This window comes from Mobula birostris, chromosome 6 (genome assembly GCF_030028105.1).
Source record: "Mobula birostris isolate sMobBir1 chromosome 6, sMobBir1.hap1, whole genome shotgun sequence".
In the NCBI taxonomy this organism is placed as follows: Eukaryota; Metazoa; Chordata; class Chondrichthyes; order Myliobatiformes; family Myliobatidae; genus Mobula; species Mobula birostris.
Window position 1 is genome coordinate 155,430,734 of NC_092375.1, and position 25,586 is coordinate 155,456,319.

The window sequence follows — 25,586 nt, forward strand, 5'->3', positions numbered from 1 at the left end:
ATTGACTGTGCAATCATAAACCAGTTTTAAAAATGAATTAGTAAAGTTTTACATTCCAGATGCTGTATGAGCAAGAGGCCCTAGGCTCTAGGGAAAGTCTGTAATTTAAATTTTCAGTTATAGAAACAGGAAAATGCAGGTTACTTAACAGCTTAAAGCAGCAATTCATCCCTTTAAAAATGTGACTCTGCCATCATACTATCCAATTAAAAGATTCAGTTATTAAAAATATTTTTCCTAGTAATATGCAAATAACCACATTGACAGGTTAGACCTATTCGAATACCAAAATTCAGTAACATTAAAGTGTTTTTGGAAAGTGAGGACTAATGCTTTTGAATGAATAGATCTTACAATAAAGCATGATTGAAAAATTATCAGTTTTATTCTTTCTTGCTCAATTTACGTAAGAATTTGAAATTGTTGACATGTTAGGGAATTTGGAAGTGAGGAGGGAAAAAAAGGGTTGAGGAAATTGAGAAGCAATGGGGAATATAAATACTTCTGAACTTCACCAGCCTAATATTTATATTATGAATTAATCCAGAAGAAACTTGATTTTTAAAAATGCTAGAAATTACTTTATTTTCCCAAGTTCATACATGCAAAAGATAGGAATTTTTAAATTGTAAGCCAAATTATGCTATACTTGAAATTATCCCCAAATATTGAACTTGTAAATAATGAAGATTTTAAGTGCTATATACAAATACATTCTTCAAGTATTACAAACAGTTTCACTTTACGTACCACAAAGAAAATCTTTTTCAAGGAGTTTCTTCCTCTTCACATACATCCTTGCAGACAGAAAAGAGTTTGGACAGCCTCAATCCGCCTCCTGGCAAGCAAGGGTCTAAAATATAAAACTGACCCTAGTTTGAGAGCAAACTGCAATCTCATACCACATCCCAAGTGACCAGGATGGCTGCTAGCACATATTCCAAAGTTCAGCCAGCAAGTTGAGTAGTGTTGAGGCAGAAAATAAGAATTTTGATTCATCGGCATGCCATAATTAACTTAGAAACATTAAATGCTAAAAGGTTCTATTCCCCAGTCTCTCAATTTTACTGACAATTAGGTGAGGAAGAAAGGGCAAGTAATTGCTTTGTATCTAGTTCTGCATTCCCTGATAGAATATACTCGCCTTTGTTTAAATATTAACTGAAATATACTGAAACACAAGTCGCCTTGCAAGTAAAGCAGCTGTAAACACAAGTGAAAGAAAAATTTACAAGATGCCCTCCACTTTTAGGAAAATAGCTCATTCTTGGTACAAAGAGCATAAAGAAGAGTTGATGGATGAATTAAATGGTCAAAAGCAAAAGGCAGTAATAGCTCTCGACCACAAACAAGGTAGTAAGTTTCCAAGCTAAACCCGAGGGAAATACACAAGTAATTACTACACAAAAAAAGTGTGTAGCAAGCTCATTGAGAGGTGATAATTTAAGGATATCTTGACGGAGTGATGAGCACAGTAGTTAAGCATGCATTTGAAATACAGTAGCTACTTTGCATAGAAGCAAAAGAACATCTAGAAACTTAATGACAAAAGTTCAGTTATAAAACCCATAAACCCCCTCAGAATCACTGCTGTGCCAGACACTTCACTTTTCATCTTTGATGGCTAACTAGAGTTCAGCGAGAAGTACATTTATGTAGTGATTACATAAAAATTCAGCAAGGGTAACGCCAACTTTAAAAAAGGCCATCAATTTATAGATTACCCCAAAATAAAAACCAAGGAGGAACTTAGTAAAATTTGACACAATTAGGGAACTAACTAGACAAGATTAACTGACTCCAAAACCAAACAGCTTTATTTCTATGCATTAGTATTGGATGAAATTAGAAATACCACCCCTCAAATAGAAAATGTTGAATTAAACCACAGCTATTGGTTCAACATCCAATGTAGCAAAAATTCCAAGCAAACTATCAGAACGAATGAGAATTTGAACAAAGGAGCTGATCAGAAAGTAGAGGTCTAGTTTTATCAAAGATAGTTTATTCCTACAAGTACAGTTGAGTGCTTTAGGTAGCAAATAACATGGTAAACAAGAGAACACCAATAAAATATATTTAAAGAGTTGTAGAAGATATTGTTCAGAATTCTACAGAAGAAACCGCAGGCAAGATGAAAGCAAGTCAAATAAGGAACCCTATTGTGTGGTACTCTTGAGTATTTATATTATTTCAACTCTACTCTCCCATCCACCCGGTTTCACCATTACCTTCTAGCTTGCCCTCCTTCCCTTCCCTCCTTCCTTTCCAGTGCTGCTGAAGGGTCTCAGCCTGAAACATCAACTATTTATTCATCTCCACAGATGCTGCCTGACCTAATGAGTTCCTTCAGCATTTTCTGTGTGTTGCTCTGGATTTCCAGCATCTGCAGGATCTCCTGCATTTATAATAGACCTCAACTTTTCCGCTTTGTTTTAAAGGACTCAGAAAAATACCTCCAAGTTTGATGACACGATCAAGCTAGGCAGCACAATAATTAATGCAGGCAGAAATGTAAAGTTTCAAAAGGACATCAATACATAAAGTAAAGGCACAAGAGTATGCTAAGTGGTATTCAACATTAAAAAGAAATAGTTTCTATTTGGATTGAAAAATCAGTAGCAGTGAACTGTAAAGAACAAAAAGAATTAGGGGATCATGCAAAGAAAGTTGTTAAAAAAATTACTGGATTAGCATAACTGAAAATATCATCACCTTCTCAAGAGAGATGGAATAAATAGTATGATCCATGCTACAGTTATACAGAGCTCTGATTAGGGGAAATGTAGAGAAATGCATTCAATTCTGGATATTGCTTTAACAGTAAGATACATGACCTTTGAAGGGAGTACACCAGAATGATATTAGGATCAACAGGGAAAATTCCATTCACAAGGTTGGTTTTCCTAAGATCTCAAAAACTCAGCACAATCTAATAATGATTAAATGGTTTCGATAAGGTACTTGTAGAGAAACGAAAATGAAACCAGAATACATAGCTAAATTTTGCAATACAAATGACTAATTTGTTTTTTTAAATTAAAAAGCAGAACTTAACCTTTTTCCTATATTCCTAACAATAAGCAAACATGGTTTTTTTGTAATATGCCAATAGGAAAATAAAGTTTATTCAAAATCTGAGTCATATGATATGTGGACAGCAGCAAGTATACAATTAAATACTTCACTACAAAAGTACTTGAAAATTCAGTTGACTTAAAAAAAGACTTAAGTATTTGACTTGATTTCTATTGAAGTACAATAAATGAAGTCACTGCAAAGCAAGTATAAATATATAGCATGCATTTCCAGATACGATTAAAGATTTTTAAAAAAAATTGTTTTTCTTACCTTTGACCATCCACTGTGCACAAGGACACACCCCACAAATCTGGGCTAAACTTAGCCAGCTGTGGAATATAATCTGCAACCTATCAGAGGAAAAAAAAAACCTTTGAACAAAGTGAAACATACCAGCATCACTTGTAGTCCCTCCTTCATTGTGCTCAGTTTGAATACTTTACATAAAAACACTGTACAAATTAAGATAACCAGGTGAATACAAACAAAATACAATTGACATTAACAGTTACCAACAACAAAATGTAAACCAAGCTAACATCTTCTGTAAAAAAAAAAATGCATTCCTAAGCTTACTTTTAGCCGTTTAATATCCAGTTCCTCAGTATATTAAAATTAAGATGTACCTTTCCTCCTGTCATTCTTTTGGCTATCTCATAAAGACCATCAATATGCGATGTAAATATTTCAAATTCTGGAATGACAAACTTCCTCCTGAAAGCTTGAGTGAGCAGTACAATATTGTTTCCAACACACCTGAAAAGGGGGGAAAAAAAAGAAAACTTATTACAAGAATGCTGTTGGAAAAAATAAAGCTACTTGAGAGTGCTGCTGAAAAAGCTTCCTCTTACAGTTTAAACATAAAATAAAACCAGAAAATGTTATTGGCCAAGCAGCACCCAGAGAGAAACACTTAGATATTTTAGGTTAGTGACAGCTAAGCAGTTCCAACATTCTACTTGCATTTCAAATTTTCAGACTCTTTCTAGAACATTGTAGTTTGACAAGATCAAACACAGATCTGTTTAAAAGGTTTACAACTCTTTACCAAAAGTTATAAATCCTATGCGCCAACATTTTAACAGAAAAAAGAATTAAATGTTTAAATGGACTGGACTTATCCATAGGCACCAGTTTACACTGCAGTTTGACAGAAGGATTAATTTAAATCAAATCATCAAAACTTACAAAAGTAATTGTAGCTATGACATTTATTTTTAAAAGCCTATCCTTTTGGGAAAAGAATCTTGGCATCTTGGTCTGATATGCCTGATTACTTGCTTCCTAATTTACCTCATAAGAACAATAAATGCAAACCTTGCCAGGAATGAATGAAAATAAGTTTAAGAAAAAAATGTGTAAACATTAGTAACTCAGACAACATCCATGGAAAGAGGAAAAAAACACTTCCAGTCAAAAATACCTTCAGAAAAACTGAAAAGAAAAAAAAATGGGAGACAGATAGGGTAAAGGGGATCTCAATTATGGAAGACCAGAGACCAAGACCAGAGCTGCATGCAGATCAGTTGAGGAGGATATCTGTATGCTAGGTTACTGAACAATAATAATAAAAAAAATGAACAAAGGTTTGAGCATTTTTAAGGGGCACGATTGAGAGCATCCTGACTGGCTGCATCACTGCCTGGTATGGGAACTATACTTCCCTCAATCACAGGACTCTGCAGAGAGTGGTGTGGACAGCCCAGCACATTTGTAGATGTGAACTTCCCACTATTCAGGACATTTTTACAAAGACAGGTGTGCAATAAGGGCCTGAAGGATCATTGGGGATCTGTGTCACCCGAACCACAAACTGTTCCAGCTGTTACTATCCAGGAAACAGTACCGCAGCATAAAAGCCAGGACCAACAAGCTCAGGGACAGCTTCTTCCACCCAGGCCATCAGACTGCTTAATTCATGCTGACACAACTGTATTTCTCTTATACTGACTATCCTATTGTACATAATAAAATACTATAAATTGCACATTGCATATTTAGATGAAAATGTAACGTAGATTTTTACTCCTCACATATATGAAGGATGTAAGTAATGAAGTCAATTCAATTCAACTCAACTTCAGATTTCTCATATCTAGTTTTAGATTTTCCTAACTCTGCCTTGATGGTATTTTTTTAAAATTCAAAACATCCTCAGGACTTTCAAATTATTCTGTTCTGTCTTTTCTCTCTCTCCCTCTCTCAACTCAACCCAAACAGCTGTCCAACCTGCACTAAGTTTCAAGATAGACCCAAGAGAAATACTGAAAACAGAAGCACTAATTGACTCTAGATATTAAAGAATTGTGGGTTCAACAAATACTTCACTTTTTAAAGAGTTCTTTATCAAGCAGAACTCCATCAGAAGCTGCCTGCACATTTGTTCTAAGCATATCCATACACTCCTTCAATCGAGGATCAGATGTTCTTAATCCTGTTGATTTTAGGACCTGTAATGAACAAAAAGACAATCGGCATTCAGGCATTACCAAAATGACATACAAATCGCCTCAAATAGTAACCAATCTCATAAATCATCAGTTGTGGATCAGTAATAACACCCCTGCTTTTTAAGTTAACAGAATATGAAAAATAACTTTTCTCAAATTGTTATGAAAGCTTCTGTACCTCATTGCCTAATATTACTCCCCTGTTGATACCTCACAGCACTGACAAAAAACCTTGACAACTCCCTGCAAAATACCTCATTCCTCCCAAATTGCCCCCAGAGGTTTTGCCAATGGTTACCGATCATCTCTCTCTATATTCCAAAACATCCATCAAGTTAGAGATTAAACTGCAATATTTGATTGGTTAAAATACCTGATTTTAGTTATCTCATTAGACAAGCTTAGTATTCTACACCTTGTAATTCAGTGATAAAAAAGCTTGAAAGAGTCATTACACAGCAAAACTTACAGTAATAAACTTATGAATTGGAATCTTCTCCTGCCCTTCAGCAATTGTGTAAAACAGAAGATCTTCCAGACTGGGGAGAAGACCTGCTTTGTACTTTTTCCTTGAAGAGAAAGAACAATTGTTTAAGAAAAGCAAGGCAAGAGAGACACAAGATCACATTTTTTAAGACACTGCAAAAGGCTTCAACAAAATTAAGTCTTTCACATTTTTGTACCCATCACACCTTGGTTCTGATGTCTCCTTTCATTACGTTCTACTCTGACTTAGTCCAGCTACAAATCTTTTTTTTATATATAAGTGTCAAAGAAGAAAAGAGAAATGCTTTAGTTTTCAGCCTAACCTTTACTAGAATGAAATCAAGAACAAATGGCTCCCTTGTGACAAGAATCTGAAAGTAGTAAAATTATTTAAACTTTATATCATTCCACGCTTGAAGATGAGGGAGGAACCTTACTTGTCAAATACATCTACTATTCTATTTGGACAATTATAAGAGGTCAGAATGAAATGTTAGAAATCTCAAATTTAAAAAAACTGTCACAAGCAAAAGGGGTTACATTGGAGACTACTAGAAATTGACAGGGTAATGGCAGTAGGGTTTCGATTCCTCAAAAAGACATGAAGATATTGCTTCCTTTTGAACTAACCACACTATTTGAAATATTAATCAACCAAATAATTAAATATTAAAATGCTGATTATTTACCCAGTCATAAATGGACTCAATCAAGCACAACTGTTTCCACTACAACCCCTTGAGAATCACTCCTTACAACCCCTCCTTCTCCCCACCCACTGGATTTTTGGTTCTTTATTGCCCCACAGATCCAACAACTCTAAAGAGCTGTCTGCCATGGGAATCATGTGAGAAAAAGAGCAGGTCACAAAATCCACTAAGCCTCAGGCAGTGCATCATGGTGCTTCACTCAGACAATAAAACAGGCTTTCGAAAGCTCACTGACAAATGGGTTTAAATAATATTGATAAACAATAAATACATTAAATCAACTCACTTACTTACACTAAATGTTTCAATCAAAATGCACAACTGCATTCAAATACATGTGTCCCCCGCTTTTTGAGCATTCACTTTACGGAACCTCACTGTTATGAAAGACCTACATTAATTCCCTGTTTTTGCTAACAGAAGATGTTTTCACTGTTACAAAGAAAGGCAGCACGCGGAAAAAGCAGTGCGCAAAAAAAAAGGCAGCACGCGATTAAAAAAAAAGGCAGCTGCTCTCCCCTGGATTCGGAACTGCATTCTCGCCGGCATTGCCTTAATCACGAGCCTGTGAGCAGCCATTTGCAAGATGAGTTCTAAGGTATTGGAAAAGCCTGAAAAAGCTCGTAAGGGTGTTACACTTAGCGTAAAACTAGACACAATTAAGCGTTTCGATCGTGGTGAACGAAGTAAGGACAAAGTGAGTTTGGCTAGTGGAAGCTGACAAAGATGATGTTGAAGAGGTTTTGGCATCCCATGACCAAGAACTAATAGATGAAGAGCTGATGCAATTGGAAGAGGAAAGGAAAACGATGGGAGGAGAGAGAGCAGCGCACCGCGCGTGCGCAGCCCTCCGGTGAAAAATAATATTGTATCCGTTAAATAGAGGCCGTGGACAATTCTGATTTGATGGAGACGGACGTGAAAGTACAGAGGAACATCTGGAAAAATTTCTGAAACGCTCGTTCGCTGCTGTCGTTACTGCGTAGTCAGGAATCTTTCGGAAGGAAGGCCTCAAAATCCCCGGCTTTGCCTGCTGTTGGCGACCGAGATGGAGGTTGAATCGTTCGGATAGAAATGGCGTTCAGTACTCGGTGTCGGAGAGCTGATCAGAGCTCTAAATTTTCGGATGACTCAGGGTCGGACTGTGGTCGGGTATGGCAGGGAGAGTTTTTCTTCCTTCTCCCGTCTGCGTGAGATGTGGGACATTTGAGAAACTCTGAACTTTTACTGTGCTCATGGACTTCTTCATCAAGTTATGGTATTGTTGCACTGTTGTAACTATAAGTTGTAATTATGTGGTTTTGTTAGTTTTTTTCCAGTCTTGGTCTGTCCTGGGTTTTGTGATATCACACCAGAGGAAATATTGTATCATTTCTTAATACATGCATTACTAAATGACAATAAAAGAGGACTGCGTGTCTTCATAATCTAACAATCAAAACCAAATGAGTAATGATAAAGTACAAGTTCAATTTTGAAAGGATACGTCGGTTTAGGGCATATTTGCAAGATGGTTTGAGTCCTTACAAAGAACTGTACAATCTAAAAATGCACGTGGCTAAGCAGTCAAGCAAGCCTTCCACATCAGCCACAGCAGACGACGAACCTTGACCTTCAACATCAAGGCAGGCAGAGATAGAAGAAGATGACCTGCTTGCCCTAATGGAAACAGATGACGATGAGATGACACCCCGGTGTCCCACCACCCCAACCCTCAGGCCGTGGACAGATACCGATTCGCCAAGAATGCAGCGGTAGCTGGGAGGCACACAGCACATCTTTAAGAAAAATGCCGAAATAAACATGCTAATTAATTAGGTGCCTCCCGGCATGTAATTGTTGGCCCAGATCAGAGGCGAAGCAATCGGCAATCGCCTCTGATCTGGGCCGAAAATTACGTGCTGGGCAGTACCTAATTAATCAGCTTGTTTTTTTTGGCTTTTTTCTTAAAGATGTGCTGTGTGCCTCTCGGCTACCACTGTACCCCTACATGCTTCGCGGATCGGTATCGGTTCGCTGCCCAGAGGGTGGGGGCCACTGCACCACCCAAACTCCGACGACTCAGTCTAACACACCATCATCAGTGTGCTCGGCGTTTTCCCAATTCCGGTAAGTGATACTACACTGTACATACATTATTTCTACTTTATATCGGTTGTGTATTTTTATGCGTTATTTGGTATGATTTTATGTTTCTGCCGAGACCACTTGCGTGAGATTTTTGCTACGGAGAACAGTTCAGGCAATGACTGTGGAAAAGTATTTCTACTTTATATAAGCTGTGTATTTATCATATCATTCCTGCTTTTACTATATGTTACTGTTATTTTAGGTTTTGTGTGTTATTTGGCATGATTTGGTAGGTTATTTTTGGGTCTGCGAACGCTCACAAAATGTTGCCATATAAATGGTAATTGCTTCTTAGCTTTACGACATTCCGGCTACGAACCGTTTCATAGGAACGCTCTCCTTTGGATGGCGGAGGAAATTGAGTTCCTCCAGCATGTTGTGTGCACTGCTCAGATTTCCAGCATCTGCAGATTTTATCTTGTATATAGGAAGTGGATCTAATTTCCAGCTCATTTACTGACTTCCATGCTTCAAGGCACAGTAGTCAATAATGAACAAAGTTGTGCACTGCAGCTGTCCTTGAGATTAACATGACCAAAGCCCAGTATCAATTACATAGTTCTTGAATATTCCATCAGAAATAGTGCTTTACACCTCACCGCCCTTTTAAAAATGTACTTCAACTAAAAACTGCCCCTTCCAAACTATGCAATCTTATTTAATTAAAAACTAAACTATGTATGGTTAACGCTGCAAATGCACATTAAATTGGATACAGTGGGATTCCAGGTCAAAGGCATTAAGTATAGGAATTTAGTTACCAGAAAAGATATTTTGTTCCTCCACCAACTGCTGTTACACACGGGATGAATTCCACATTAAGAATGGTTAAGAACTCAATGCCAGTGCATTTCTGAGGTGTTATTATTGATTGGGATTTTTCAAAACTCACTGCTGAATGCACCAGCATTAGTTTTAAGCCACTTTTACCTTAATTAAAAGTCTCACCTCCTTAGAAAAATATTGCACGACACAATTATTCACTTTTTCACCTCTTCCAAATGTCATTTCCCAGATATAACTTTTTTCTGTATATCATTTAAATATTTAATCTGTATTATAACTCCTGGTATCAGCTATGACTCAGTCTTCAATGTTCTTACTTGCCCCATGCAGACTCCACAAAGCAGACAACTTGAAAGGAATATGCACACATTCCACATTTCATTAGAAATCTCTACGCAAATATAAACATAATTCGGAGTTTCGTTGGGCACGTGGTGCACTATGATCAGGAAGCACAAAATTATCTGAATGAAATTTGTGTCACTTTAACAAGTGTACTCTACAATACTCTTCATCTATAATTGTAAGCACTCAAACAGCAACATTCTGCAAATATACAATGCTAATTTATGAAATATCACACTTATTCAGAGTATTAGAATAATTCAAGTGGCACAATCACGCAATCCACTGACTCCCATACGCAGCAATCCCGAAACCCCAGAACATGATATTGTAAACTCCAATTTCAGTGACATTAAAATGGGTAATGCATTTTACTTCTCCAAGTTGTACGGCTAGTGAATTGTATCATGATTGATACAATTCTATGTTCTCACCTTATCTTAACATTTATCCAGAACAAAATAAATCCAAATTATAGTTTTTCAAATTTCACTTCTGAATTATCCAGGAAGAGTTAACGGTTATATCCTCCATAACCTCAGTATTTACCCCCACATCATTTTACTCTTTTCTAAGGATCCAAATCTACCTCATTATAACCTTGCACTTTATTGACAACCTGCACTACAATTTCACTGTAGCTGTTACACTTCATTCTGTCATTGTCTTACCTTGTACTATTTCAATGCACTGTGTAATGATTTGATATGTATGAAGAGTATCAAAACAAACTTTATATGGTATATGGTACATGTGACAATAATAAACTAACTCCAAATCAGGTAGGCCCCAATAGCCTTCAACCCAATGGAACACAAACCTTTTTTTTTTATTTTATTTATTATTTATTATATATAAAATGTATACCATACAAAATCCAACTTAAAAATACATTATCCCGGTGCAATTACCCTATCTTTAATCTCCATGTGGATTATCTATACATTTAATTGTCAATGAAGTTAGAGTTAACTTCAGATGATTTGATTTTGCTATTCTTCGCACTTCCAGCAGATCATAAATATTGCAAACTGTTTAGTTGTGCGCTCTGAAAAGCTCTTTCAAATCCGGTCTTAAAAACCACATGCAAATCTCAACTTCAACTTTTTTTTGGGAATGTTGTGTAATTTAGCACAGGAGATTGTAATTTATTTTTAACAATTGCAACAGTTTGGACAAAGTCAATATATTGATGTGACTAACTGCAACATCATGCAAAGTTCTGTTGACAGCTCTGCCTTGGAGGCAGATACAAGCAGCACTGGAAAATCCTTTCGGCACTATAAGCAGCAAATTTGATGTGTGCACCTTGGGGTGTAGCAAGAGTGAAAATAAACAATAACCTCCAAGTACAGAAGAGTTGATGGCAGGCAGGGGACACAGCAAATTCACTTGCACCTTACACCCTGCATGTTGGAGTCAAAAATAATCGTTTGTCAAGTTCACTTCATTAGCACACTTCGTTTCCCATTATTGTAATTGCCATTCAGTTGTGTTTAAGTACTTTTGCATTGCTGTTTATGTAGCCATCTCTGATTATTCTTTACAATTACATTCATCACATGATAATTAAAGCTTTGCTTTAGCGTGATGAATACCAGAAACAACACCCCTTTCATCAAATACTTGTATTGGTCTGCTGCCTCAGTAGAATTCAGATGAAAGCAGTTAGTCCACTGTGAAAGGTACTTACCAATTGCTTCTGAATACACAGATTTTAAAAAAATTTATATTTGGAGAATGAACTTGAATCTTAAAAATTTTCACAATTTTAACTTCACTAGCTCTATAAAAACTGCAAAATTCTGGCTTCTGAGGAAGAAATTTGATTCTTTTCTTGCCAGAAATCTTTACAACCAAGTACAATCAAATTAACAAGTAATCAAAAAGTACAATAGAAAATTAATACTTGACATGGGTACAATACTTGATTTATGCACCAGCACAAAATTTGCTAGAAACTGAACTGCAGCTATTTTTTCAACATTTTGAAATGGCCTAAGTTTATGGAATTTCTTATCAGTTTGCAATTTAAGAATGTTTCTCAGAGCAATATTTAAGAATAGCAACTGAATAAAATGTGTACATGTCTAACATGCTTCTCAAGTTTTTCTAGGCAGACATCTGTCTGCTGAGTTGTTAAATGATTGTGCTGAATGTTCAAGTTGCCACAGCAGTTCTCACATGCTACTTAAACATTTGTTATCATCATTCATAGTTCACATTTTCTCAGGATGTAGTTTCAACCTACCTCATGGCAGTTCCCTGGACAAGCAATTAGCATAATCCCATACCCTTGTACAAGTCTCATACAAAGAAAATACCATCTGCCAAAAAACTGAAGCTCTACCATGCAGTGGTCACAACAAACCACCTATGGTCCTGCAACGTGAATCTTTTAATATGCCTTCTGTGCAAGATCCAAAAAGTTCCATAAGTATTTCTTTCACCAAATACTGTAGCTAAAGTTGAACTGCTGGAAGCAACCAGTGTACAGAAAATGTCTCTGGCCGGGTGATCAACCTCCAAGGAGCTGACTTCAGTAACTAAAACAGATCTGCCCATATGTGCAAGAGTCAAGGTGTAGGCACCCAGTTATTTGTACAATGTGCACTTCAAGGAAAAAGATTGCAGATTTTAATTAAGGAAGATCACAGAAAGCACATCAAACCTGCTTCCGATTGAAATTTTAGGCAACCCCTCAGGAGAAAAGGGAACCTATTTTCAGTCAGGTTTTGGGGGTGGAGTTCATATATGACTAACAAGGCCAGTGAGACCTGCAGACTGATCTAACCCCAGTGGAAATAGCCAGCTTGCATTCACCTTACCTATACCCTTCATAATCTAGTATACCTCCATCAAATCTCGCCACATTTCCTTTTGCTCCAGGAATAAAGTCCTAACCTAATTAACCATTCCCTATAACTCAACTCCCAGCAACATCTTTGTAAATTTCCTTTGTACTCTTTCAATCTTAATGCCATCTTTCCTGTAGATAGGTGACCAGAATGGCACATAATACTTCAAATTTAGCTTCACCAATGTCTTATACAACTTTAACTAACATCCCAGCTCCTATACTCAGTACTGTTGACTTATGAAGCCCACCATATCACAAGCTCTCTTTATAACTATTGATTTGCAACCCCACCTTCAAGGAATTATGGATCTATATGCCTAGATCCTCTTGTTCTATCACGCTCCTCAGTTCCCTACAGTTCATTTGGCAGGACCTGGTTGGTCCTCCCAAAGTACAACCTCACACTGGTCTGCACAAAACAGCAACAGAGCCAGCACTCATCACTGCAGCACATCACAGGCTCATGCACGCTGCGTGGCCGTTAGACGCTATACTACGCTTACAGTGAACAGTCTTCGCATGATCGTATTCAAAAAGCAGTGATACAGTATTTGTTAGTTGGCAAATAATAAACAAGACAATTCACAACCATTTTTCTCACTGCAGTTTCAAACATTCAAGTTTGGAGTTGCCAGAAATAGCTGGGAGTGAAAATGAAACAATTTCACTACTTCAATAGTCAGGAACCACAAAGAATGTGAAGTGATTGACAATCATCTTAAATGTTACAATTCAAATGGATATTTGGAGGATGCAACCCTTGAGAGCACTGTTTGAAGGTACAGGTTTCCCCCGCCATCCAAAGGTAGAGCGTTCCTGTGAAACGGTTCGTAAGTCGAAATGTCGTAAAGCGAAGAAGCAATTACCATTTATTTATATGGGAAAATTTTGTGAGCATTCCTAGACCCAAAAATAACCTACCAAATAACACATAAAACCTAATATAACAGTAACATATAGTAAAAGCAAGAATGATATGATAAATACACAACCTATATAAAGTAGAAATACTTCTCTACAACAATTACCTGCACAGATCTCCGTAGCGAAAATCTCATGCAAGCGCTGTTGGCATAAACGCACACTCCAGTAACCTTTAAACTATGAAGCTGCCAAATCTACCAAATAACACGTAAAAATACACAGCCTATATAAAATAGAAGTAATGTATGTACAGTGTAGTATCACTTACCGGAATTGGGAAAACAGCACCGAGCACACTGATGATGGTGTGTTAGACTGAGTCGTCGCAGGCTGGATGGTGCAGTGGTCCCCACCCTCCGGGCCGCCGACCTGATACATTGCCGCGAAGAACACAGCGGTAGCCAGGAGGCACCCAGCACATCTTTAAGAAAAAAGCCAAAATAAACATGCTAATTAATTAGGTGCTGCCTGGCACGTAAATGTTGGCACAGATCAGAGGCCATTGCTGATTGCATCGCCTCTGATCTGAGCTGACAATTACTTACTAGGCGGCACCTAATTAGCTAGCATGTTTATTTCCGTTTTTTTCTTAAAGATATGCTGTGTGCCTCCCGGCTACCGCTGCGTTCTTTGCAAATCAGTACAGTATCTGTCCGGGGCCCAGGAGTTGGGGTGGTGGGACACGGGGGTGTCATCTCATCGTTGATCAGGGCAGGCAGCTCATCATCTCCTATGACTGCCTGCCTCGATGTCGAAGGTCGAGGTTCATCATCTGCTGTGGCTGATATGGAAGGCCTACTTGACTGCTGAGCCTCGGGCATCTTTCTATCATACAATTGTTTGTAAGCACTCAAACCATCCTGCAAATATCCCCTAAACCTACGTACCCTTTCAAAATTAAAGTCGTACTTTATCATTGCAGCGAATATCTCACACAGTTGCTTCACTTTCTGCATTCGGTTTCAATTGTTATCCTTCCCTCTTCCAATTGCATCAGCTCTTCATCTATCAGTTCTTGGTCATGGGATGCCAAAACCTCTTCAACATCATCTTCGTCAGCTTCCACAAGCCAAACTCACTTTGTCCTTGCTTCGTTCGCCACGATCGAAAAGCTTAATTATGTCTAGTTTTACGCTAAGTGTAACACCCTTACTCTTTCAGACTTTTCCGACACCTTAGAACTCATCTTGCTAACGGCTGTTCAATGCAACGTGTTAAAGCAATGCCGTTCTGAATCCGGGGGAGAGTGGCTACTTGGGGCGCGTGCTGCCTTTTATCGTGCGCTGATTTTTAATAGCGCACTGCCTTTCTTCGTAACAGTGAAAACACCTTCTGAAAGCGAAAACAGGGTACTAATATAGGTCTTTCATAACAGTGAGGTTTCGTAAAGCGAACGTTCGAAAAGCGGGGGACACCTGTAGTCCATCTTCTTCATTAGGTGTCTGCACTGATTTTAATTTACAATCAAAACACACCTGCATACACAGAATTAATTCCTCAATCGATAACTATTACAAACTAATACAAGTAGTTGTACACTACTATAGCACTTTTGGTAGTGTTCTAATATTTTCTATATTTCATTTAAATACATTTGTTACTCAGTTAAGTAGTAGTTTATCTTTTTTTCAAAAAAAACCCTTTTTAGCTATTTCCATGAAACTTTTGCTAATTGGGAAAGCCACATAATTGGGCTAATATGTATAGTCTGACATGTCCCAATTAACCAGAATCCACTGTAATTATGTATTCTGTCCCTAAGTATACCTTCCAATAACTTACCCACCACTAACAGCAGGTCACTGACCCATAATTTTCTAGCTTATTCTTAGAACCATTTTTGAACATCAGAGTAACATTAGCTATACTTCAGTCCTTCAGGACTTCACCTGTGGCTAAGGAAGTTTTAAATACTTCTGCCAGGGCCCTGCAATTCCCGCACTAGCCTCAAACAAGGTCCGAGGGCAATCTTGTTAGGCCCTGGGATTGTTAAGCATACTTTTTTAAGCAATCTTCTCAAGTGGTCTCTTGTAATGCTTATACTCCTCACACCCTTCTTTTATTCCTCTTAACAAGGATCTTCATACCCCCCGCCTTTAGCCTTGCCCAACAAACTTGTTAACCTCACCTTTTATTCTACCTGGAACATACAAACACTGTATGCTCAAACTGTCACTTTTGAAGGCCTCACACTTACCAAATTCCCTTTGCCAGAATACAACTTTGCCACAATAAAACTTGGTGCCACAAAATGCCATATCCTTTCTGATGCCATCAAAATTAGTCTTCCTCCAATTTAGAATCTCAATCTAAGTACAGTCCTATTCTTCTCCACAATATTCTTGAAACTAATTCAATTATGATCACTGGATCCAGAGAGTTTCCTTATACACCACTTCTGTCACCTGCCCTGTCTTGTTCCCTAATAGGAGATCCAATATCATGCTCTCTAACCGAGTTCTCTGGATATTAATTAAGGAAAACACATTTGACAAACTCTGCCCTATCCAGCCCTTTTACTGTGTAGGAGTCCCAGTCAATATGTGGAAAGTTAAAAGGAAAAAAATCACCTAAATCACACAATCTTATTCTTTTTCCAACTGTCTGCTAAATCTCTACAACCGGCTCCTCTAATGCCACTGACGGTAATAAAATCTCATTACCATGGCCATCCCTTTCTTACTCCTGGTTCCACCCACGTAGCCTCAACAGCAAGCTCTCCAGTCTGAGCACTGCAATGACATGTTCCCTGACTAGTAGTGCCACCCCTCCCCCTTTAATACTCCCCTGCAATCACATCTAAAACAACTGAACTCTAGAACACAGCTTCCAGAACTGCCCCTCCTGCCATCAAGTCTCACTAATGGCCACAATAACATAATTCCACGAGCTGGAACATAAAACATTACAGCACCGTCAATGCCTTCGGCCCACGATGTCATGCCAACCTTTAACCAACTCCAAGATCAAACTAACCTTTCCATCCCCCAGAACCCTCCATTTTTCTATCATGCTGTTCCATGCCCTAACCTCATCTGTTCAACCTACAATATTCCTTTCACTGAAATAGATGGAACTGAAAATATTAGGCCCCCATGCTCAATCTTTCAATTCATCTCCGGTAGGAACAGTCAAAAGTTAAAGGTTCCCTGAGAGCTGATGTGAATGTTGCATTTCTTCAAGAATGTGCTTTACTTCTGACTGCTTTTTAATCTGTAGTGTTGGTTCACATGTCTGATACTGGGCATTCTCAATGTAGCTGGCAAAAATACAACAGGACATTTTTATCCGGGAGAGGAAACAGATAGTCTAATTGTATTTGGTAGACTTTGTGGAGATACTATTGGTGGAATTTTTTACCATTCAATGATCTCCCAAGCAGAAATTTTGCAGCAGATATGTGTTTCAAGATGTGCTGTCCAAGAAACGGGCAAGGTTAGGGACCAGAAACACAGTGGCTGGCCACAGAAACTGAGTGCAGAAGATGAGATATCTGGTGTCCCTTCCAAGTCAGAAGACCAGAACCGCCATCAGGTCTAAATGCACAGGAACCACTGGAAACCAAGTACACCCCTCCACAGACCACAGAAGTCTAGTCAGAAGTGGAAACAAAGCCAAGAGTCTCACCTATGCACAAAAATACACTGAGTGGGGTGCTGAACAATGGTAGCTAGTGCTCTAGACAGAAGTCTCATAATTTGAAATGTTTGGTTTAAACAAGATGCAGTTTATCTGTAGAAGAGCTGGAGAGTGCTACATGGATGAGTGACTGCAGCCAGCAGTGAAGTACGGCAGAGGTTCTCTACAGGTTTGGGGTTCTATTTCTGCAAATGGAGTTGATAATCTGGTCAGAATTAATGGAATCATCAATGCTGAGAAATACAAGTAGATTATCATCCAGTACGCAATACCACTAGGGAGTCAGCTAATCAGTTCCAGCTTCATTCTGCAAGACGACAACTCCAAACACAGACAACGTGATGAAGAAAAAAAGAACAAGGAGTATGGTAACATATGATATGGCCCCCAAAGCCCCAATCTCAACATCATTGAGGGTGTCTGGGATTACCTGGAGAAAGAAGCAAGCAGAACAGCTAAAGGTCTGCAGAAGAACGGTGTCATTTTCTAAGATGCTTGGAACAACCTACAGCTGATTTTCTTATAAAACTGCATAACGCTGTACCTGAGAATTGCTACGGTTATAAAGGCAAAGGATAGTCATGCCAAATATTGATTTGATTTAGATTTTTTAATACTGTTTACTGCTCTTTATTATAATTTATTAAAGATATTTTTAATTTAGGAAACTTTTAATTTCATTTTTGAAAGCATCTTCATTTTACAGAATTTTTACGTGTCCAAGATTTCTGCATCAGAAAACAAGAACAGCCTGCTCCCCACCTTAATCACCTTATAAATGTTATTAATCTATTAGCCCCACTGCAAGAGGAAAAGAAATGCCTGTGGTGCCAATTGGAGCTTTCGTTCATTGTATCTACCCTGTCTCAATTAGTTTCATTTAAAAAGAAATCAATAATTTGACTCCAAATGTACTTTTGAACTTTCCATTCAGAGGTCAAACATCTTCCACTCCCAACTCAGGAAACAGAACAGAGTACAGCACAGAAACACACCATTTGACCCACAATGTTGTGTCAAACCAGCTAAAAAGCAAATCAAAAACATCCAAACACTAATTCCTCTTATCTACACCATACACCATGTCCATATCTCTCTACCTTCCTTGTTTACATGTGCCTTTCCAAATGTCTCTTAAAAGCCTCTAATGTATTTGCCTCTACCAATTAAACTTGTCCCTCACTTTCAATGCATGCCCTCTGATACAAGACATTTCAACCCTGGGAAATAGATCCTCTGTCCACTTCTTATAATCTTACAAACCTCTATCATATCTCCCCTTAGAAGCCAGAAAAGAATTAAGTGGAATTAAGGAATCCAGGAGGACCATGAAAAGTCCTTGGCAAGTAGGTCTGGAGGTCAAAAGGTCACTTCACAGCAGATGAAGGCCCCACAGAAGTTCTGAATTCGAGCTGTTGCTCTCCTCAACGCTGATGGGAGATGTTTTCGAAATTCCAAGACATATGTGATTATCAGGGTGGACTGTAGTTTATATTGGTCTCCTTCAGTTTTTAGACCACATGATATTGGAGCAGAAATAGACCATTTGGCCCATTGAACCTGCTCCGCCATTTCATCATGGCTGATACAATTTTCCTCTCGGCCCCAATCTCCTGTCTTCTCTCCCGTATCCCTTCATGCCCTGATCAATCAAGAATCTATCAACCTCTGCCTTAAATATGCCTGAAGACTTGGTCACCACAGCTGCCTATGGCAATGAATTCCAGATTCCACTCTTTGACAAAAGAAATTCTGCATCTCCATACCAAAAGGATGCCCCTCTATTCTGAAGCCATGTCCTCTGGTCTTAGACTCTCCCACCATAGGAAACATCCTCTCCACATCCATTCTATCAAGGCCTCTCACCATTCGACAAGTTTCAATAAGGTCACCCCTAATTATTCTGAATTCTAATGAAAACTGTACAGGCCCAGAGCCATCATGTGATCAGTATGATCATGACTCATCATCCAACTCAGAACCCTGTACCAGCCTTCCCTCCATACCCCCTGATCCTTTTAGCCACAAGGGCCATATCTAACTCCCTCCCTTTAGCCACAAGGGCCATATCTAACTCCCTCAGTAGGGAAAAAGTGTGTCTCAGTAGGACAAAAGTAAGCAGGCAATACAATGTTAAGGGCAAGGTTCCTAACAGTGTTGCTGAGCAGAGAGATCTTAGTTTCAAAATTTCTAGTTCCTTGAAAGTGGCTACACAGATCAATAACGTGGTTAAGACGACTTATAAATGATTGCTTTTATTACTTGAGGGATTGAGTTCAAAAGTCAGGAGGTTATGTTGCAACTTTATAAAACTCTGCTTAGGCTACATCTGGAGTATTGCATATGGTTCTGGTCACCCCACTATAGGAAGGATGTTGAGGTTTTGGAGAGGGTGCAGAAGAGATTTATCACGATGCTGCCTGGTTCAGAGACATGTTATCAGGAGAGGCTGGATCAACTTAGGTTGTTTTCTCTGGAGCGCTGAAGATGTTTCCTATCTCTCCATGTTGTTGTACCTAGCAGCAGCAACTTTCAGGGAACTGCTGACATTCAAGTACACATGCCTGATTATGGCAGGTATCAAATTTGGGACTATGGTCATAGGAGGGATGATTACAAGAATTGTATACCTCATTGTGCCTGCAACATCCTTTAAGAAGCTTTTTTAAATAGTTAAAACCAATCCACAATCTGCATCCACTAGAATATAAATATTATATTGCGAGAACTACACCAATCATTATTATAAATTTATGGCCACAGGTATTTCATTCTTTTGCTGCTTAACTGTTTCCCGGTATTATTCAGACAGAACTACATACTGTGCTATACTCAAGAATTAAATCTTTACCCACCAATACTGTAGTCATATGTGCAGCAATAAATCTATGTGCTCAAGAGCTGGAATTAGCTCAAGGCAGTGAAGAATCCTCAAGTCTGAGTCCCAGCTTGCTACAGATGCCATGGACTCCAGTCCAAAAATCTGCCTGATGAAATGCACCAGATTCAAGCACGCAATATCCTCCTGCCAACATACATTTGTTTTACAAATTTAACCATCAAATTTGTCTGCAAAGTATCTGACAGGAAAACTCTTAAGACAATCCATCCACCTGCATCTTAGGTGTATAGTGTGATCTTATTAGTGGCCCATTTAAGTAAATATAGCCTTTTTAGTAATTCTTCTTGCAACGAACATTACAATTCATTATTTTCTGTGCCTGCAAACTAGCCATTTGTGCATAACATACAAGGACACACAGATACCTTTGTATCTCAAGAGTTTTCCAATTTCTTTTGAGTTGAAAACTACCTTTATAGCAGAAAAGCTATTTGAAAGTCACATTAGATTATCAAGAATAAAAAAAACTGCAGAAATATGAGAACTGCAAGCACGTAATAGAAGTTAATCATAAAATTAAATGCACAAAATGAAGTCATTCAGCCCATCTCTTTGAATAAGGCCTGTCCTATCTTTTCTCCATACTCTTACTTGGATTTAAATAGTTTTCAAATATCATTGGCTCAGCTATTCCAACTGGAGTTATGATTATATATTGTGGCTTAAAAATAACTGTCTTTCTGTCAACAGCTCTTGCCCTTTGATTTAATGGACTTCTTGATTAACAAAGCGGACCTTGCCATGGCCTTGCACTTTGTTGTTTGCCTGCTCAGCACTTTCCTGTCACTGTAACACCGCTCTGCATTGTTACTGCTTTTCCCCTCGAGTCCCTCCATGTACTGACACGATAAGACGATCTGTAAGGTTGGCCAAACAGCTTTTCCACTCTACCTCAGTAGATGTAACAATAATTAACCAATTTATTAATTTCTGGTTCAGACTTTTCCGCCAGCAGAGTACATGTTTATATTTTCTGGCTACCATCCTTTCTACCTCTGACAGCATTTCACCACATCCATTCTGTGCTTTATAAACATGCTCTTAATCACCCCTGCTCCCATGCAAATAGCCTTTCTTATCATTCTGCTGGTGCCCTTCAGTGTGATGGGAGGGGGCATACAGGGTTCAAAAGTCATGCAGAATACAGGGTCCTATATTTTCGGAAGGAAGCAAGTAGGACATAAAGAAGGACAATGCCCCAACAACCGTGAGATTTTAGTTTTATGAAAATAAAATTAAACAAACCAAGCAGGAAAAAAATGTAATTAACAGGTCACTTGATACGTTAAAAATCAAGCTCTCAATTTTAAAAAGTCAAATCTCTGTGCAAGAGAAAATTGACTGAAAATAGCACTGCAAGTTGGAAGTAAAAGCATATCGGATAGTGGGCTTCATAGAGCAAGGAAATCAGGATGAGATTTTAATGGCTCAGTTACAATTGAAATATAGCATTCAGATACACATGCCACACTTTAAGATGTAAAGGCTTCGGAGACATAAAATGATTTATTAATATGCAGGAGTGCAGTGCTGCCGGAGCACTGCTCCGGCACCTCTGTAAAAAAAAAGTCAAAATAAACAAGTGGGGAATTTAACAGCAGCCACATATTAAATAGAGGGAATTTACAAAAGTGGGGTTTAGGGAGAGGGGGTGATGGTTGGTGGGGAAAATACCACTAATAACATTAGGATATTTGATCATTTTTGGTGACATCCTGGAGCTGTGACTTTTCTTTATTTAGGTATTTGTGAAATGCCACTCAACCTGTTGTCCCAGCATACCCTGCTGTAGCCTCCCGCCATTTCACAGATCCTCAGTCTCTCTCCAGCACTCGCTGTTTGAGCATTGTTCACCAAGAAAATAAAAATCTTAGATCTTTTGAAAAGTGGCACGTTGCTTGCCGAAGTGGGCCGTAAGATCGGTAAGAATGAATCGAGCATTTGCACAATAAAGCAGAAGGAAGCTGAAACTCATGGAAGTGTTAGTGCTACCCCTACAACAGCAAAAATGGTCTCTCTGGTTCATGATAAAGTGCTTGCAAAGACTGAGAAAGCATTGAGTGTGTGGCTAGAGGACATCTCATAGAAGCATATCCCTGTTGATGGCAAAATTATGCGTGATAAAGCATAATTTTCATACTTGATTACTTGGTTCCAATTTAGGTGGTAAAAGTGTATAAAACTTATTTGCTTTATTTCTGTTATTTTTATACCTGCTTAGGGACACTACTAAGCACTGTGGGCCCTGCTGTCTGCTCTGACTCGGTCGTATTAGTAAGGCTACATCTGTGGGGGTGGTCTGTGGATTACTCGCTAATACAAAAGTAAATTTTTCTCACTAACAACCCTATGGCTTCTAAGCAAACAACGTTAACTTCTTTCTTTCGTAAACAAGCTGAGGAGTGTATGTTATTCTTGTTACAAGAGACTGCTAACAGTGTATGTTATTCTTGTTACAAGAGACTGTAAAAGTGACAAAAGCTATGTTTCGTCTGCCTCTAGTTCAAATTTTCTGACCGGGTCTAAATGCAGTTCTGAAAGATAATGGTCCTTCAAAGTCAGGCTTGTATCCCTGTTCAGATGTTTGGACTGAAGAAATGTGGAAGAAAAAGAAGAAAACTTATCTTTGGTCAGACTTCAAGGATGATAAACTTGGGTGTAAAGTATGTGCAAACAAATGCAATCTGAGACTTTTCACTTCTAAGGGTTTGAGGCTGTCAAATGAATGGCAGATGTACCAAGTATCCTATTATGGAGCTGATCGAAGTACACGCTTGAAGTCTCTCAGAAAAAAAATTGTTGATCACAAACTATCAAAAGCTCACACTGCTACTCTAAGTGTTGAAAATATAGCTAGTGAAGATGCTCTTGGAAAAGTTTGGAGAAATTACCCTAACAAGCAACAACAAAATTCTCCCCATTAATTATCTACAGTTTCTTACTAATCTTATAAACAATTAGCAGCACCAAATGTTCACGGTAACATCCTTGAAAGGTTCTCAAACTTCTAAACCTCAAAGTATGTATAAATGAATGAATGAATGAATGAATGAAAATTATTTCAGTCAGTACAAACATAACAAAAAGCATCACTTTCAGCATGATTTCATAGGACAAAATTACAAAAAACATAGATATTCTTTAAAACAGACTGAAAGGGTGTAGGCTGAAACTACAGCTTATTATGCTCTGCTAAATGAAATGTGTGTGATAAAGACAACTGGCCTGCTGAAATACCACCCAATTATGGAGAAGCTGCAATATCATCTCTCTGTAAGAGGTTTAAGCTTTCTTCCTCTGTAATAAATGCCTTCAGAGATTATGTGGAGAATCATGGACGCCACATTCCCCCAACATTTACCCCCATTACTGAGCTGTTCACAAGTTATTGCTATTAGTACTGCTGATTGTGAGAGGATTCAGTCACGTGAACTAGAAAACAACAACACGCTCAAGAATTCTCATAAATCATGTATCATCACTTATGTTTGTTAATCTACAAAGACCTCCTCCAGTTCAGTGGAATCCTGAGTCGTATGTCACATCATGGCTGTGGTACCACAGATCAGCAGATGACACCAGGACAAGAGTTGCTTCAGACCCCTGAACACATAGTACACCTGAACCTTTGTGGAAATTATTGTGAAACTTCTCATTGGTGGCATTTGGTAAGTAGGTAATTACTTTTAATTTGGTAAAATACATGACTACTGTGTTTTTCTTTACTTGATTGATAATTATATTTTATGATAATTAATGAGTGCAACTGTGCAATACTTTGTCATATCATTAAATTAAGTATTATTTGTTTTATTGCACCAGTTATAGACTGAAATGTAGTGATAGGCTATAATCTTGTTAATGTCTTAACTATCACTGTATTTCTGTGGAGCTCTGGAATTCATATATTTCTTTCATCTTGGTTTAGTGCTTGACATTATAAGATATATATATCACACCCAATTTACGTACCTGCTCATTCCATGTGACATGTATATAGAGAGGATATAGGAAATGGCAAGCATTTTGTCAGCTCCAGCACCTAAAAAATATCAGCACTGCACACCTGGTAATATGATTTCAGGGATGGCGTCCTTCAGATATGGCGTTTTTTTTAAACGGGAAAGGGAATGTTTCGAGAAGATCTTAAAGATAAATACAAAATCGCGACGGATATAGACAATTGATGAATCCCACTATCAGAGGGGGTCAACAATTTGAGGACTGGCAAAATAACCAATCTGAACAGTCGTTAAACGATAAAAACACAGCGTGCTTTATCACAGCATTGTCCCCGGCTGGGTATTTTCACTGGGATAGGTAGCTGAATGCGTACGTGCGCGGAGGAGGGTCCTCGCTGAATTACTCTAGAGACGGATAAGGATTTGACAGGTCGAGCGACCTCCATTGTACCGCCATTCACCTGACTCTAAAATATCCACTAAAATTTCCTCCGAGGTCATCTGACGCACGATTATCGGATTAAACAAGACATCAGAATTACAGGAATTTAAACCATCGGGCCGTGTTTCCTCTTTCCACGACAATTGCCTTCCGACCCACACGTTTCCATCCTTCCCGTACTTACTTCTCCAGAGCTGAATTATCGGTGGGCACCAGTGAGGTGACTGCTTCGCCCTGCTCCGGCGCTGCTTCCGAGGAGCCGCCGGTGCCGTAAGTAGCAGCCCCGAGACGCCGCCGCAGCCGCCCGTCACCATGGTGCAGGCCGCGTTGCAGCAACCGCTGCTGGAGGCCAGACCTCGCCACGGCAGTACCACCACCGTTCGCCAGCTTCAGCCCGCTCTCCAGCAACTCCCACAGCGAGGAGCTCCCCTTCCGCAGCATGACGACGGCAGTGGGCTTACAAATTCTGCCTTTGTGTGTGAAGCACGAGGCAAGAGTGACTCCACAGACCACGTAAACCCCTCTCAGCCGCCAATTCCAACTCCTCAAGGCTGCATGCACCCACTTCCTTCTTCAAGCAGCCTGGGTATCGGTCCGCCCCTTCCCCACTTACCCCCTCCCGCTCTGGCGATAAGGCAGCCTGTGATTGGCCGGGTCTTCACGTCAATCATCTCCCTCCCTCCCCGCCCGCCCTACTGGTGATGAGTCATTGTCTAGACGCCGAGTTGGAGCTGTGCTGCGATCCAAACTGGCGAGAAAATCGAAAATCACCCCCAGTTCACCATTTGTTTTTTTTCTGGGACACTTGTAGCGACCGTACCATCGGTTCCTTTTCACGCAATAAGTCTGGATGGAGAGGGAAACTAGGC

The 25,586-nt window shown here is 38.9% G+C and overlaps 1 protein-coding gene across 13 annotated transcripts in view; it reads right to left on the bottom strand.

The window, feature by feature from the left end:
* The window catches only part of LOC140199488 (glutaminase kidney isoform, mitochondrial-like), a 90,276-nt gene extending 64,986 nt beyond the window's left edge, over positions 1–25,290 (bottom strand). For all 13 annotated transcript variants that reach the window (XR_011886426.1, XR_011886425.1, XR_011886424.1 and 10 more), the window contains exons 1-5: positions 24,902–25,290; positions 6,001–6,100; positions 5,410–5,531; positions 3,708–3,837; positions 3,352–3,431 (exon numbers count right to left, since the gene is read on the bottom strand). Coding sequence is in view for 8 of the 13 variants with exons in the window: in XM_072261664.1 (XP_072117765.1) it covers positions 3,352–3,431; positions 3,708–3,837; positions 5,410–5,531; positions 6,001–6,100; positions 24,902–25,158 (689 nt within the window). In the remaining 5 variants the exon portion in view is untranslated. The remainder of the gene's footprint in view (positions 1–3,351; positions 3,432–3,707; positions 3,838–5,409; positions 5,532–6,000; positions 6,101–24,901) is intronic.
* Positions 25,291–25,586: the final 296 nt, after the last annotated feature.